The 14,535-nt window shown below is 38.4% G+C and overlaps 2 protein-coding genes across 6 annotated transcripts in view; one reads left to right on the top strand and one right to left on the bottom strand.

Annotated features, from left to right (window-relative positions):
• The window catches only part of PPP2R3C (protein phosphatase 2 regulatory subunit B''gamma), a 23,645-nt gene extending 9,213 nt beyond the window's left edge, over positions 1-14,432 (bottom strand). Inside the window, exons 1-7 of one of the 2 annotated variants that reach the window (XM_040256764.1) lie at positions 13,825-14,432; positions 12,016-12,143; positions 8,600-8,704; positions 7,561-7,673; positions 7,058-7,155; positions 6,150-6,220; positions 507-639 (exon numbers count right to left, since the gene is read on the bottom strand). In XM_040256764.1, coding sequence (XP_040112698.1) covers positions 507-639; positions 6,150-6,220; positions 7,058-7,155; positions 7,561-7,673; positions 8,600-8,704; positions 12,016-12,143; positions 13,825-13,882 — 706 coding nt within the window. In that variant the 5' untranslated portion in view covers positions 13,883-14,432. Of the gene's footprint in view, positions 1-506; positions 640-6,149; positions 6,221-7,057; positions 7,156-7,560; positions 7,674-8,599; positions 8,705-12,015; positions 12,144-13,820 lie in introns of both variants that reach the window. The other variant, XM_040256765.1, reaches the window with a different exon arrangement.
• Positions 13,988-14,535, top strand: part of LOC120875086 (protein only RNase P catalytic subunit) — a 135,352-nt gene continuing 134,804 nt past the window's right edge. For 2 of the 4 annotated variants that reach the window (XM_040256760.1, XM_040256757.1), the window contains exon 1: positions 14,012-14,535. The gene's annotated coding sequence lies outside the window, so the exon portion shown is untranslated. The other 2 variants (XM_040256758.1, XM_040256759.1) reach the window with 2 other exon arrangements.

Genomic DNA, 14,535 nt, shown 5'->3' with positions numbered 1-14,535 from the left:
AATTTGGTTTAGGCCTTCTGTTCCTTTCTCTGTCCCAGTCTAGCAGGTTAGAACAGTTGATAGAGTGTGCTGTTAAAACATGAGGCAAAATTTACAAATCTGATCTTCATATAGGATGGTTAACTTGAGAATGAGAAAAATACATTATGGCTAAATGGTCCTCCTATCTCCCAATTCATATTTTTCATCAAAAAGAATAATTATCCAGTATATTACCCATTAGGGCTAGCAAATATATCAATACCTGGCTTCTTTAAACTGGAAAGAACCATAGGTCACCTAGTTGATACTTCATTTTAAAGACAAATTGTAAATGGTTATGTGACATGCCCACTGTCACATAGCTGATGGTGGTTGGTTAGTGCAAGTAAATCAAAAGATCTATATATCAAAGTATTTATATATCAGTGGTAATGACATGTTAGGAAAATAAATTACATTTTAAAGACTTATCTCTAGTTACTGAGATTTAGAAAATGTCTAAGTGAGATAAGATTTTCTTTTACCTGTTCTTAGAGGGTCTAAAAAGAAGAAGAACTTCCTAACTGCTGTACAAACATAAAAGGAGTAAAAAGATTTTTCCAGCCCATCTAACTGTGGCAAAGTAGGGATAAGTTCCAATATGTAGTTTTCTAAATCCTGAAAGAACAAAACAAAATACAATTTTACAGTGTTAAATGTCTGATCTTGATTTTTCATTAGATACTAAAATACAATTTCAGTCCTAAAATTATTCAGCTTGAAAATATAATAATGAAATAAATTTCTAACTGTATTAGTGGTGAAGTTATTTTGTATATCCCATTTATTTACATCTTAATATACTTTTGAATAGGTAACACATTCTACATAGTTCCAAAGACAAAAGAAACAAAAAAGTATTCATTGAAAAGTTTTCTTCTCACCTATTTCTTCTCTGCAGAGGTAACCTACATTATCAAGTTTTGATATATGTCCAAAGATAACCGATACACATCTAAGCTAATACATATACATGTATATGTCTTTTCCTTTTTTACACAGGATGTGGCAGCATACCATGAAAATTCTTCTCTATCTTCCTTTTATCACTTAGCAATATACTTTGTGGGCTTCGCAGGTGGCTCAGAGGTTAAAGCATCTGCCTGCAATGCGGGAGGCCTAGGTTTGATCCCTGGCTCAGGAAGACCCCCTGGAGAAGGAAATGGCAACCCACTCCAGTATTCTTGCCTGGAGAATCCCATGGATGGAGAATCCCATGGATGGAGGAGCCTGGTGGGCTACAGTCCACAGGGTTGCAAGGTCGGACACGAATAAGCGACTTCACTTTCACTTTCTTTTTCACTTTCAATATACTTTGCAGTCATTCCATTTTGGCTCTCGAAGAACTTCTACTCTTTAAAATACAGCTGTCTATTATTTCACTGTATGAATGTACCATAATCTATTGAACCAGTCTTCTACTAACGGACATCTACACTTTATAATCTTTTGCGACACTAAAATCCTATAGGGAATATACTGGCAGACCAATGGTTAGGGATCCATGCTTCCACTGCAAGGCATACAGGTTGGATTCCCTAGTCAGAGAGCTAAGACTCCACATGCCACTCAGCATGGCCAAAAAAAAATAATAATAATAATAACATACTATGGGGGCCAAGGTAATTTTTCACTCATAGATACTATGGGAAAATATAGGACATAACTTCTGTAAGTTGAATTGCTGGGTCAAAAGCATGTGCAAATTTATAATTTTGATAGACATCAGCAAACTTCACACTTCCCCAGGAAGGACATATTGATTTCACACTACCACTAGCATTGTGAAGGCTTTAGCAACAGCTTCCAAATTATGCCCCAGGAGTGATACACTAAACTCAAGGAAACACAGCGACATCTATTGGATACTGCACAACATGTCACCATGGGCTAGAGCTATGAATTCAAGGTCATTCACATTTCAATCACATTAGATTGAAATTTATTCCTTTTGATAACATCTATTCTTGCTCAGACGGTAAAGAACCTGCCGGCAATGTGGGAGACCTGGGTTTAATCCCTGGGTCGGGAAGATTCCCTGGAGAAGGGAATGGCAACCTGCTCCAGTATTCTTGCCTGCAACATCTCATAGGCCGAGGAGTCTGGCAGGCTATAGTCCATGGGGTTGCAAAGAATTGGACATGTCTGAGCTACTTTCCCTTGACTCCATTTCATCCTTGCAAAGCTAGGTTTTTGGTGGTTGCTGTGATAAAGCAAGTATCATGTGAAAATTAGTGTGGCAAAGGAATCAAGGATGACCGTGTCCAACCCAGGGCTGAGTAACTGTGCAGTGCCAGCTAAAACTAACGGTTAATGGGCTTCCTTGGTGGTTCTTGGGGAAGGAAATGGCAACCCACCCCAGTATTCTTGCCTGGAGAATTCCCTGGACAGGGGAGCCTGGTGGGCTATGGTCCATGGGCTCGCAAACAGTCAGACATGACTGAGCACACAGCACTGGAGGTAAAGAATCCGCCTGTCAATGCAGGAGACGCAAATTCAATCCCTGGGTCAGGAAGATCTCCTGGAAAAGGAAATGGCAAGCCACTCCAGTATTCTTGCCTGGGAAATCCCATGGACAGAAAAGTCTGGTGGGGTATAGCAGGGGTCGCAACACAGTCACACATGACTTAGTGACTAAACAACAAAAACAACTGGTTAATAAATGGAGTTGTTAGGTATTTCTTTTGGCCATTTTTCTATGGAAAAAATTACTGAGACAATAAGGGCACCTCAGTGAACTGGAAAAGTTTGGGAACCCATGGTCTATTTTACATTCCTTCATTAAAGTCATTATCAAACTTTTTGATCTTTGCCAATATGATAGGTAAAAAATGATATTTTAGTGTAGATCTATTTGGCATTTCTCTCATATAAAGTGAGGTTAACATTTTTTTCCCTGTGATTAAGAAGCATTTGTATTTACTTTCTGCAAACTATCTATATCCTTTGCCCAGTTTTTACTGGGTTAACAGCCATTTTATTCTTGATTTCCAGGAGTTTTTTATCCACTAGAGTAATTGGTCATTTGTCTGTGAATAAGTTGCAGATATTTTTCTTGGCTTACTATTTTCTTTTCTGTTTTTAAAAGTCTTTATTGAATTTGTTACAATATTGTTTCTGCTGTATGTTGTCTTCTTGACTGCTAGGCATGTAGGATCTCAGCTCCCAGACCACTTCCCCAACCATCACAGATCAAACCTGCACCCCATGCACTGGAAGGCAAGGTCTTAACCACGGAACCGCCAGGGAAGTCCCAGCTTCTTGTTTTAACTTTGTTTATGATGGTCTTTGCTTTACAGATTTTTTAAAAAATTAGCTGAACTTGTTTTTTAGACTTTTCAGCTTTGTCATATTCAGAAAAGCTTTCCCTATTCTAAGATTACATATTTAAATGTCTCTCATGGTTTCTTATGTTTTACAATTTTGTTACTTTTGCTTTATCCCTCCTGATATATAATGTTTCTACTTCCTCTGAAATAACTTTATAATCTAAGTTGTATAACCAATGGCATCTCATACATGGTGAGTCCAAAACTGGACTCTTATCATCCCCAACCCTAGTCATTACCTATTTCCTCCTATTCCACTATTTATTCAAAGTAAAAAATTTAAACTTGATTCCTACCTTTTCTTTACCAAGGCCCCTACGCTTTACCTCCAACATCTAATCCAGCTGCAAATTTTTGTTGTTGTTGGGGTGTGTGGGTCCAAAATAAATACTACATTGATCTATTCCTGACTTCTTCACAGACATCATCCTGATTTGGGCCACTATCATCTCTCACCTGGCCAACTACAGTAGTTTCCTAATTATTCATTGACTCCAGGCTCCTTACAATTCATTCTCCACACATCCAGTGATCTTTTAAAATGTAAACCAGGGAGTACCCTAGTGGTCTAGTGGTTGACTCTGCACTTCCACTGCAAGGGCCATGGGTTTGATTCTTGGTAAGAAAACTAAGATTCCACAGGTCGAGCAGCGTGGCCAAAAAAAAAAAAAAAAAACCACCAAAATTTAAAATGTAAACCAGGGAGTTCACTGATGGTCTAGTAGTTAGGAGTCTGGACTTTTACTACTGTGGCCTGGGTTCAATCCCTGGTTGACGAACTGAGATTCACATTCTTTGTGGCCAATAAATAAACAAATACAATGGAAACCATATCTGACAGAGTCAGCTTAAAAGTTCTCTTGGCTTCCTATTAGTCTCAAAATAAAACCCAAACTCCCTACCATGCCCTAATACAAGTGGCCCTGACTACTTCTCCAGCTTCCCCTTCTGTCAACTCTGGTGCTGTGCCGTGCTTAGTCGCTCAGTCATGTCCAACTCTTTGTGACCCCATGGACTGTAGCCCACCAGACTGTTCTGTCCAGGGGGATTCTCCAGGCAAGAATACTGGAGTGTGTTGCCATGCCCTCCTTCAGGGGACCTTCCTAACCCAGGAATCGAACCCAGGTTTCCTACTTTGCAGGCAGATTCTTCACTGTCTGAGCCACCAGGGAAGCCCAAGAATACTGGAGTGGGTAGCCTATCCCTTCTCCAGAGGATCTTCTGACCCAGGAATCGAACTGGGGTCTCCTGCTTTGCAGGTGGATTCTTTACCAGCTGAGCTACCAGGGAAGTCCCTTGTTACTCTAACCCTTGCTCATATGCTCTAGACACACTGGCTTCCTTCTGCTTCTAAAACAGATCAGGTTTAACTGTGCCTTGGGGACACTGAACTTGCTATTCCCTTTGTATTACATTTTCAAAAGGCTGGTTCTTTCTCATCCTTCAGGGCTAAAACTCAGTTACTCGTTCAAAGAGGCACCTTTCATCTTATCTAAAATAGTTTCGCAACCCCAGTCATACTCTTTCCTATGACCCTATTTTTTCCCTAGAACTTGTCAGTCTTTGAAATCATATTGCAGATAATTTAGTGTCTGCCTCCTCACTCTGTAGGGAAAAAGCACCTTATTATACATAAGGGTAAGGCTTGGTGATGTACCTAGCATAAATTAAGTGCTTGGTAACTGCTTATTTAAGATTTAATAGTTGAATGAAAGTTTGCCTATATTACTCAAATTACTCCAGATGTTGGCGCTGGAAATCACTCTTTTAAATAAGGGAGACACAAAGTCTGGTTTCAAAAGGCAAAGCACCAGGGTTAGGAGAAAGGTTTTTTCCTTTGAGAGAAGTGTGTCCTTTCATTGACAGAAGGGAAGATTATTCCCTTTTAAACACAACTATAGAGATACACTGTTGCTTTTTTCTCCCTTCTCCCCATCCCTTTTAAAATTTTTGTTTCCATTCATGGCAAGAGGCGAGAAGAGATAAGTTTGTTTTGTAAACCACCTAATGGCTGACAAGAATCCTCAGAGCTATAGAAGTACTCCAATATCTGACCTGAATAAGTATCAACAAATAGTTAATACATCTTCTTTGCTATAGAGTGATGGATAGAACCAAGAACCTTTTATTGTCAAGTAGATCTGAACCTTGAAGGACAAGGACAGTACTGTGGCCCTAGAAAGATTTTTAAGTGTAAATGTTCAGTATGAGCTAAGAGATTCTATCTATATAAATCTGGATAAAACAGAATGCAACAAATTATAACAGGAAACAAACTATAACAGGGAATCTGCATTTCTTTAAATCTTATATTTGAACATATACCTAAGTGATTAATTATCTTGATTCATATTTATGCATAACTCCATTCCCATTTTATATATATTTGGGAAAAAATTCTGAGCTGAGAAGAAACATATCCATATAATTAAAATAGTTACACTTACAAGAAAAATAATGATTTGTATCATGAGGTTGTAATATAATTCTTTGCTGATAACCTGGCTTAATTACATTAGTATATGTGTGTAAGTGTGTGTGTTTGTGTGTCTGTGAATGCTCAATTGCTCAGTCATGTCCAACTCTTCGCAACCACCTAATGGGTAATAAATATCCTCTTGGTAACTGACCTTACGACCCAAACCTACAGGTAGGAATATAGTCACATGATTTTTCTTATCTTTCTTTAAAAAGGAAAAACTCCTTGCCCTTACATTATCTGTAATCTCAACATCCAGTGATAACTATTATTTAGCATTTTGGTGTCTAGAGTAGTTATGAAAGTAGGTTAATACTTACAGATTCCCGAAGATACCCTTGTCCAGCAACATCATATAAACTGAGTCCTATTCTTGTTTGATGAAGCCAAACTGACAGTAAATGAGAAAATGAAATATAATTATTAAGATCTATCCTTTGGTATATATATGCATAAAAGGAGATAAAGAGAGATTAGAAGGACAAGCTAATTTAATAATTCCATAAACATATATTTTCTCACATATACTATTCATTAATCCAAAAACTGTTTGAAATAAATATACCATAGAATTAACTGCAGATATCAACAATTCTACCATGCCTAAAGTGACAATAAAGTTGATGCCCTTGAGAATCCTGGTGTTCCACCAAAAAGGAGTATAAGTTATGCCTTCAGTGAAGCAGATTTTATTCTACTGAGGTTAATTACTGCAACCAAATATCAGTTAAAGATGGTACACACAGAATTTGACAAGTCATTGTGGAACTTTTGGAATCATAACAACTCCATGTTGTTTAATAAAAGCTCCTTGAGTATGCGGCTACAGTTCTGAGTTTGAAACTATCCTCTCAGGCAACTCAACCTGTAATATATTTGTGAAATGAAATGACCAGTGAATTAAAATATTTCAAATAACAATCCATTAAAATTCATGGTTCAGCTTTTGATATATCTAGTTAGCTAGCATCTTCAGAAGAGGTTTTAGTTTTGTTTTTTATAAACTTTTTTATAATAGTGAACCAAATACATGGTAGAAAATTTCAGCTCTAGTAAGTTCCAGGAGAGAATCATAATAATAGGAAAACAAATCTTGGTCAAAAGACAAGAAATTCTGCTATTCAAATTTAATAAAAGAGATGTTTGACATGGAAGGGCTATTATAAAAGCAAAGACCCAAATTCTTGACTCTCAGATAGGAGTTGAAGCAAAATGAAAATGGAGTCACCTTTTCTCATGACATAATTAAAGAACTGCATGATGGAAATTCTTCCATAAGAATCTGTATGAAAGAGTTTAGCAAAGACTTTTGCTGTGAAAAACTGCCTAAGAAAAGAAAATAAATGTTAAATCATCTGCCAATATAATTTAAAAATGACTTCTATATGATTCAGCAGAAAATAGCATAAATTCAAACAACTAAAAATCAAAGTAGAGGGAAAAAATCTAAGTGAGAACTATCAAAACTTAAAATACTAAGTCATACATCTTTAAATTCTATTGCCTTAAGAATGAGGGACTACAGTGTTGTAAATAAACTATATTATTTCTTTTAACAACTTTATACCAATGTAATAGTCTTGACTATAAATAATTTTATTAAACTTTTTTAGTTTAATGAAAAGTTGACTTAAATGATCATATCATTGACTTAAATTTTCATTAACATTTATTTGATGCATTTTAAATGCTTAATGTAACATACTCTTACATTAATCATATTATTCTTACTTGCACTTTGGTCCAGCTTTTTCACCAACCTTTAAAAAATTTTCATAATTAATCATTGCCTCTTCTCCAATCATGGGTGGTGTCTGGTGCTTGTCCAGCAAAAACCATAAGTTCTTAGGAGAATTGCAAAATTTTAAAATATTTAAGATGTTATTATCAACAGAACAAAAAATTAAAAAAATAGTTTTAAAATGTGTTATTTCCATTAAAATGATAGACTACTGTCTATCACTGGGGCTTCCCTGATAGCTCAGTTGGCAAAGAATCCACATGCAGTGCAGGAGACCCCAGTTCAATTCCTGGGTCGGGAAGATCCACTGGAGAAGGGATCGGCTACCCACTCCAGTATTCTTGGGCTTCCCTTGTGGCTCAGCTGGTAAAGAATCCACCTGCAGTGTGGGAGACCTGGGTCTGATCCCTGGGTTGGAAAGATCCCCTGGACAAGGGAAAGGCTACCCACACCAGTATTCTGGCCTGGAGAATTCCATGGACTATATAGTCCATGGGGTCACAAAGAGTCGGACATGACCAAGCGACTTTCACTTTCACTGTAGGGTCAAACTGCAAGGGTTAAAATCCCAGCCCTGTCTTTAATCTTGGATGGTGGACTTAAGCTTCTTGTGTTTCAAATCTCATTTGTAAAGTAGAGATAACAGTCCCTACATCATACAGCTATATGGATAAAAGAGGAACTGTATATGAAAATTTTAGAACTTAGTAAGCACTCAATAAATGCTAGCTATTTTTATTATTTATTAGTAATCAAAGGATAATAGAAGATGATATTCTTCTTAATATGACTCCCTACAATAGTGGTTCTCAACTTTGGCCTCACATTAAAATTACCTATGGGCTTTAAAAAACAAGACAAAACTCTCCTTGGGACACATAAGCTTTGCAGTTGATTCTGGTGGGAATCATCACTTCAGAGCCTGTGCTTTCAGCCACTTGGCACTACTGTCTCCATTTAGGTGCCCTGGGATCCCACATGACACACATAGTACAAATAGGAAATGGCCAAGAATTATTCCACTCTTACCTGTAATTCTTCATTATCCAATAGTTCCCTGCTTTTCCTTTGCAGAAAGACAGCTCTGGATTCTTCTCTTAATTTCTGTAGTAAGACTTCATCTTCAGCTGGCAGCTAAAAATGCACTGCAGTTAATTTCTACACTTAAATTCTAGACCATTATATTATGCAAAATGTATCACTTCATGGCAAATTGATGGGGGAACAATGGAAATAGTGACAGACTTTATTTTGGGGGGCTCCAAAATCACTGCAGATGGTGACTGCAGCCATGAAATTAAAAGATGCTTGTTCCTTGGAAGAAAAGCTATGACCAACCTAGACAGCATATTAAAAAGCAGAAACATTACTTTGCCAACAAAGGTCTGTCTAGTCAAAGCTATGGTTTTTTCAGTAGTCAGGTATGGATGTGAGAGTTGGACTACAAAGAAAGCTGAGCGCCTAAGAACTGATGCTTTTGAACTGTGGTGTTGGAGAAGACTCTTGAGAGTCCCTTGGACTGCAAGGAGATCAAACCAGTCAACCCTAGAGGAAATCAGTCCTGAATATTCATTGGAAGGATTGATGCTGAAGCTGAAGCTCCAATACTTTGGCCACCTGATATGAAGAACTGACTCATTGGAAAAGACCCTGATGCTGGGAAAGATTGAAGGCATGAAGAGAAGGGGACAACAGAGGATGAGATGGTTGGATGGCATCACCAACTCGACGGACATGAGTTTGAGTAAGCTCCAGGAGTTGGTGATGGACAGGGAAGCCTGGTGTGCTTGCAGTCCATGGGGTTGCAAAAAGTCAGACACAATTGAGTGACTGAACTGAACTGATCTGGTCTAAAAAACTATATATGCAACTGTCTCAAAAGTACTTTTTGTATCTCAATTTTGCTTAACTTCAAGTCATCATTTATCTAAAAAGTTCATTTGACAAAAAGAGATCCATAGAGAATTCAGTGATCAGCAAGGCCAGTTCTGCCTGGAAAAAGCTAACCATCTAGCCCAAGTTTCTTTTTTTTTTGATCCAGAGTTTACTTAAATATAAACACATTTAGTATGTGTCTACAATATATCAAACATCAATACACACATTCTAATTTAATCCTACTAGCCCTGTGTGATGGATTTCATCACACTCAGTTTAGAGGTAAGGAAATCAAGGGCTGGATGACTATCAAGAATTCATATGCAATTAATCAGTCCCAGACCCAAGATTTAAATCTTCGGAGTTCCAGTGTATTTTAATTTTTTATGAGTTGTTTTCTTTGGTTCCTTGTTCCCCTATATCCTCATGTCCTAATGTTAATGACTTGCCCAAGGTTGTGCAACTAGAGTAATAAAACATGCATCTGGGTCTTCTGACATCAGGGATTCAGTGTATTTTCTCTTCTCCATCTCATTTCCATTACTGGGTAGTTAGGTTATCTCTCCCTTAGGCAGACTTCAATGCTACTTCCTAGTGACTCCTAGGAGTAAAGTACTATGACAGATAATCAATGGAAGATAACCATCCCCAAACTAAATGTATCAGAATGTGTCATGCTTACTTTCCTTTATGACCCACCACTTTTTCTATTTTCTCAATGTAGCCCAAGTTTCACTTTATATTCATAGAATCGTTCCCAGTGTAACCTTAACCTGATACAGAATTAAATCAGGACTAGCTGAAGAGCAACTTTTAGCCAAGTATGCCTGGTGAGATTGGATCACCTTACTTCTCACAGATGGTCAAGCCAAAGTCTAACTAATTGGCCTCCAAGGCAGAGGTTCTGCTTATTGTGGTGATTTCCCTAAGCTGGGCTTTATAAAATGACTCATCCCAACAACTTCAAATAATTTGCTTTGAGAATTTCTTCTTTCTTTTATGTATCTTTGCCCCATCAAATGTAGCTATGTAATCCATAATCCAAATTCGGGGGTATGATTTTACTTTATTTCTAAGAACTAAGATGCCATCCTTTCCCATCAAAGAGGATGGAGAAGGAATAAGCATCAGGAGGTGAGGCTGGGGTTGAGACAGGAACTGTGTGCCAGTGGCTAGTCAACCAGCTAACCAGCCAAGGAGAGAAGTGGTGACCAAAGGTGACAGGTAGTTTCTCTGAAGCAGTGCAGTGGAAGGAGAAGAAGAAACCAGGGAAAGAACATCCCACAAGTCCACATCTGCAGACCATTCGGCATCTAGAAGAGGTCAGAGAAGAGACAGAAATAGGGGAAAAGGGGATTCCCTCAGGAACCACAAGGGGACAGCTGGTATTGGAAATACAGGAAAGTGGAGTCTTGGGAATGGAGTGATGTCAGCATCTGAGGGCTCCTTCTGGGTTAGTAAGATAACAATTTCACAATCCTGATTACATGAGATAATGAACATAAAATGTTCTGAAGTAGGTGGACACTCAATAAATGTCAATTCCTTTCCCACTCCCTCAGACTACAAAAAATTCTCAGTTGTCTAACTGCCTCTGATTAAGAAAGTATGAAATGCAAAAAAGCAAAAAGAAAAGTATGTATGCTGTGACCTCTTTTTTGTTAAATACACGCATATAAAAATCTTTATTTATGTCTCTGGCATTAGCTGCTTTTCCACAACAAACATGGATTAGTCTCATAATTTTTCAAAGGCTGGGAGACACAGTATTACAAAATAGTTTGCAGTAAAATGATTCAAATGAAAAAAGTTTGTACTTGAAGAAATAAGTTAAAATTATCTGGATAATCCATTTATATCAATACCTCACTCCCTACTGCAAGTAAAACATAATATTTACTTTCTTTGCAAATAATGTTATAATTAATTGAGTTTAGAAGGCAATAGGTTTAAGAGACATTCAGCTAAAATTCCAAAGTTAACTTTATTATGGTAGCTACACTTTCCACAATACTAAATAGGTCTTATTGTTTTCAGTAGCCTTTGATTTTAGCTGTAAATAGCTTTATGAAAGTCTTACTGTTTTATCTACAATGCTCTTCAAAGCCTTCTTCTGCCATTTTGGCACAAAGAAACATATAATTAAGTATAGCCCTTAAAGTTTTCCATTCTCAATCTATTTTTCAGTTTAGCCTTGAGCAAAACATTTTACACCATATGAGTAAAAGACAAAGTTAAAAATTATGACCAACCAAGTAAATCTAAGTCTTATAGAAAGCCTGACAACACAACCCAATAGAATACCACAACTAATATCCATAATAAAAATTAGGAAGAAAGAACTTAAAAAAAGTGGCAAGTAACAACTCTGTGTTCTTATACCAATTTATATGAGAAACTAAGATTTAACCAGGTCAAAAATAATAAGGTCAACTATAATAAAACAATATACAAAATTTAAAATATAATCAATTTATCTGCATATAAAATGAAAGATTTTTATCCCATTAAAAAAAATTACACTTAATTTATAAACTCTGCAAGACATTTGCTTAGATATCACTTACCCTGTAATAAAACCGAGGAATGGTCTTATAGAATTCATTTGTGTTTTTTCTACCTCCTTTCCATTCTGAGTAATACTTGGTAAATAAATCCATTTCTTCATCTTTTAACTCTTGTTCACTTTTTTTTTCTGGTAACAAAACAGATTAAGGAGGGAAAGAACTTTTAAAATCAGACATTTTTTCAAGACATCTATATACTATGCTCTAATTATAGCACAAAAAAGGCCTTCACAATTGTGTTTAGATACTGAGCATCTATTAACTTTCTTAAAATACCAAGAATCACTATCTTCCACTGCAATAGCCTCTTCTATATCTTCAACCAGTTCTCAGATGCTTCTACTTTTTCTTATCACTGTACTTGCTCTTCCTCAAGTCACTGCCTTTCTTATAGACCTGACATGTTCTAATTCATTTAATCAAAGTACTCATTGAGCACATACAACTCAGTATAAAAAAAAAACATTCCATCAAAAAATGGGCAGATCTAAATAGATATTTCTCCAAAGAAGACATACAGATGGGCAACAGGCACATGAAAAGATGCTCAACACTGCTACTTATTAGAAAAGTGCAAGTCAAAATTACAATGAGATCTCACTTCACATCAGTTGGAATGGCCATCATCAAAAAGGCCACAAATAATAAAAGCCAGAGAGGGTGTAGAGAGAAGGGAACCCTCCAGCACTGGTGATGGGAATTTAAACTGATAGCCACTAAGGAGAACAGTATTAAGGTTCCTTAGAAAACTAAAAATAGAGTTACCATATGATCTAGCAATCCCATTCCTGTATATATATCTTAAGGTAACTATAATTTGAAAAGATACATGCACTCTATAGTTCATTGCAGCCCTATTTACAATAGGCAAGACATGGAAGCAACCCAGATGTCCATCAACATATGAATAGCTAAATATGTGGGGGGTGTGTGTGTGTGTGTATATACATGCACACATACATACATACAATGGAATATTACTTAGTCATAAGGATGAAATAATGACATCTACAACAATAAGGATAGACTTAGAGATGATCATAATAAGTCAGACAAAAATAAATATTATCAGTTCAGTTCAGTTCAGTCGCTCACTTGTGTCCGATTCTTTGTGACCCCATGAACCGCAGTATACCAGGCCTCCCTCTCCATCACCAACTCCCGGAGTTCACCCAAACCCATGTCCATTGTGTTGGTGATGCCATCCAACCATCTCATCCTCGGTCGTCCCCTTCTTCTCCTGCCCCCAATCCCTCCCAGCATCAGAGTCTTTTCCAATGAGTCAACTCTTCGCATGAGGTGGCCAAAGTACTGGAGTTTCAGCTTTAGCATCTAGTGGACATGAATTAAAAGTGTGACAATTCAGCTGCCCTGGATGGAGGTGTGGAATAGGAATGACAGTTTTAACCAGACTGATTAACAAACAAGTGTGAAGTAGAGGGAAAGAGACAAGGAAAAACGGATTATGAAGTCTAAAATGGGCAAAGAGGGAAGTAAAAAGTGTGACAATAAAAAGGCGGTAAGAGCAACGGTAGGATCGAAGGGTTGTTGGCACCGCGACTTTGAATTATCCCTCACAAGTCGAGGTCAGGACCAAGCAAGTGAGTGTCTAGGTAGCTTTTCATTCTTGCAAATCCCTTCCCAGAGAAGTGTAGGTCAAACCCCTCTGGATCGCTCAACCACATCCCAGTCAGCCTCTTTTGTCAGGAGAGGTTTTACCAAAGGTGCTGCTCCTCCCCATCCGTCGTCCCCCCAGCTCCCGATGTTTAGGGCCAGGATCTGTCAGCGGGCAGCTCCTCCCAAACTCACTGTTTGGACTGGTGCTGGGTGTCGCTAACCGCCGGCGAAGAATTTCTTTCCAGTCCATGGCTGATTCCGGCCCACCAGTTCCCGCATTTGCTGTTTACTAACCGCTCCACCCCCTGCCAGCTCCGGCGTCAACACCGCCCAGTCCCGTAAAAAGTCATGAAGGCCGCGTAACTGCCATCTTGGACGCGGGCGGAAGTGGGGTAAATCGATCCCAGAGGCCACTGCGGAGAATACCACGATCAGGCTAACGGTAGGGACGCGGTCACAACAGGGAGGGCAGACGTGAAAAAGAAAAGCTGCTCCCTTAAAGCAGCTTCCCAGCCTCACCATGCTTGATTCTAAAGGCGCCGGATAAGGGAGCCCGCGCTTTTATTTCATCTTGGCCCTTTGGCTCTTGTGCACCACGTGACCCAGGGGTTCCTTTGGCTCCTCCGGCTGGATGGAAGAGCTTTCTAATTTCACCGTTTCTTTTCATTGTTTATTGCGGATATCTGGAGGCTTTAGATGCTCCCTGAATGTAATAGGTGGGCTCAGCAGCCGCCTGTGCCCCCTCCTGCCACTAAAAGGTTCACAAGTCGCCTTTTTCTCGCCTCCAGGAGGGACGGAACGCCTGCGACCAGCTTAGCCACGCCTCTGCGGCAGGGGCCGTCGCGGTGCATTGTGGACGCCGTAGTTTCGCCGCTAATGGTTGCACACAGCGTGAGTGATGAG

This window comes from Oryx dammah, unplaced genomic scaffold (assembly GCF_014754425.2).
Source record: "Oryx dammah isolate SB20612 unplaced genomic scaffold, SCBI_Odam_1.1 HiC_scaffold_16, whole genome shotgun sequence".
NCBI classification, from domain to species: Eukaryota; Metazoa; Chordata; class Mammalia; order Artiodactyla; family Bovidae; genus Oryx; species Oryx dammah.
This window is presented reverse-complemented; position numbering and strand designations above follow the sequence as displayed.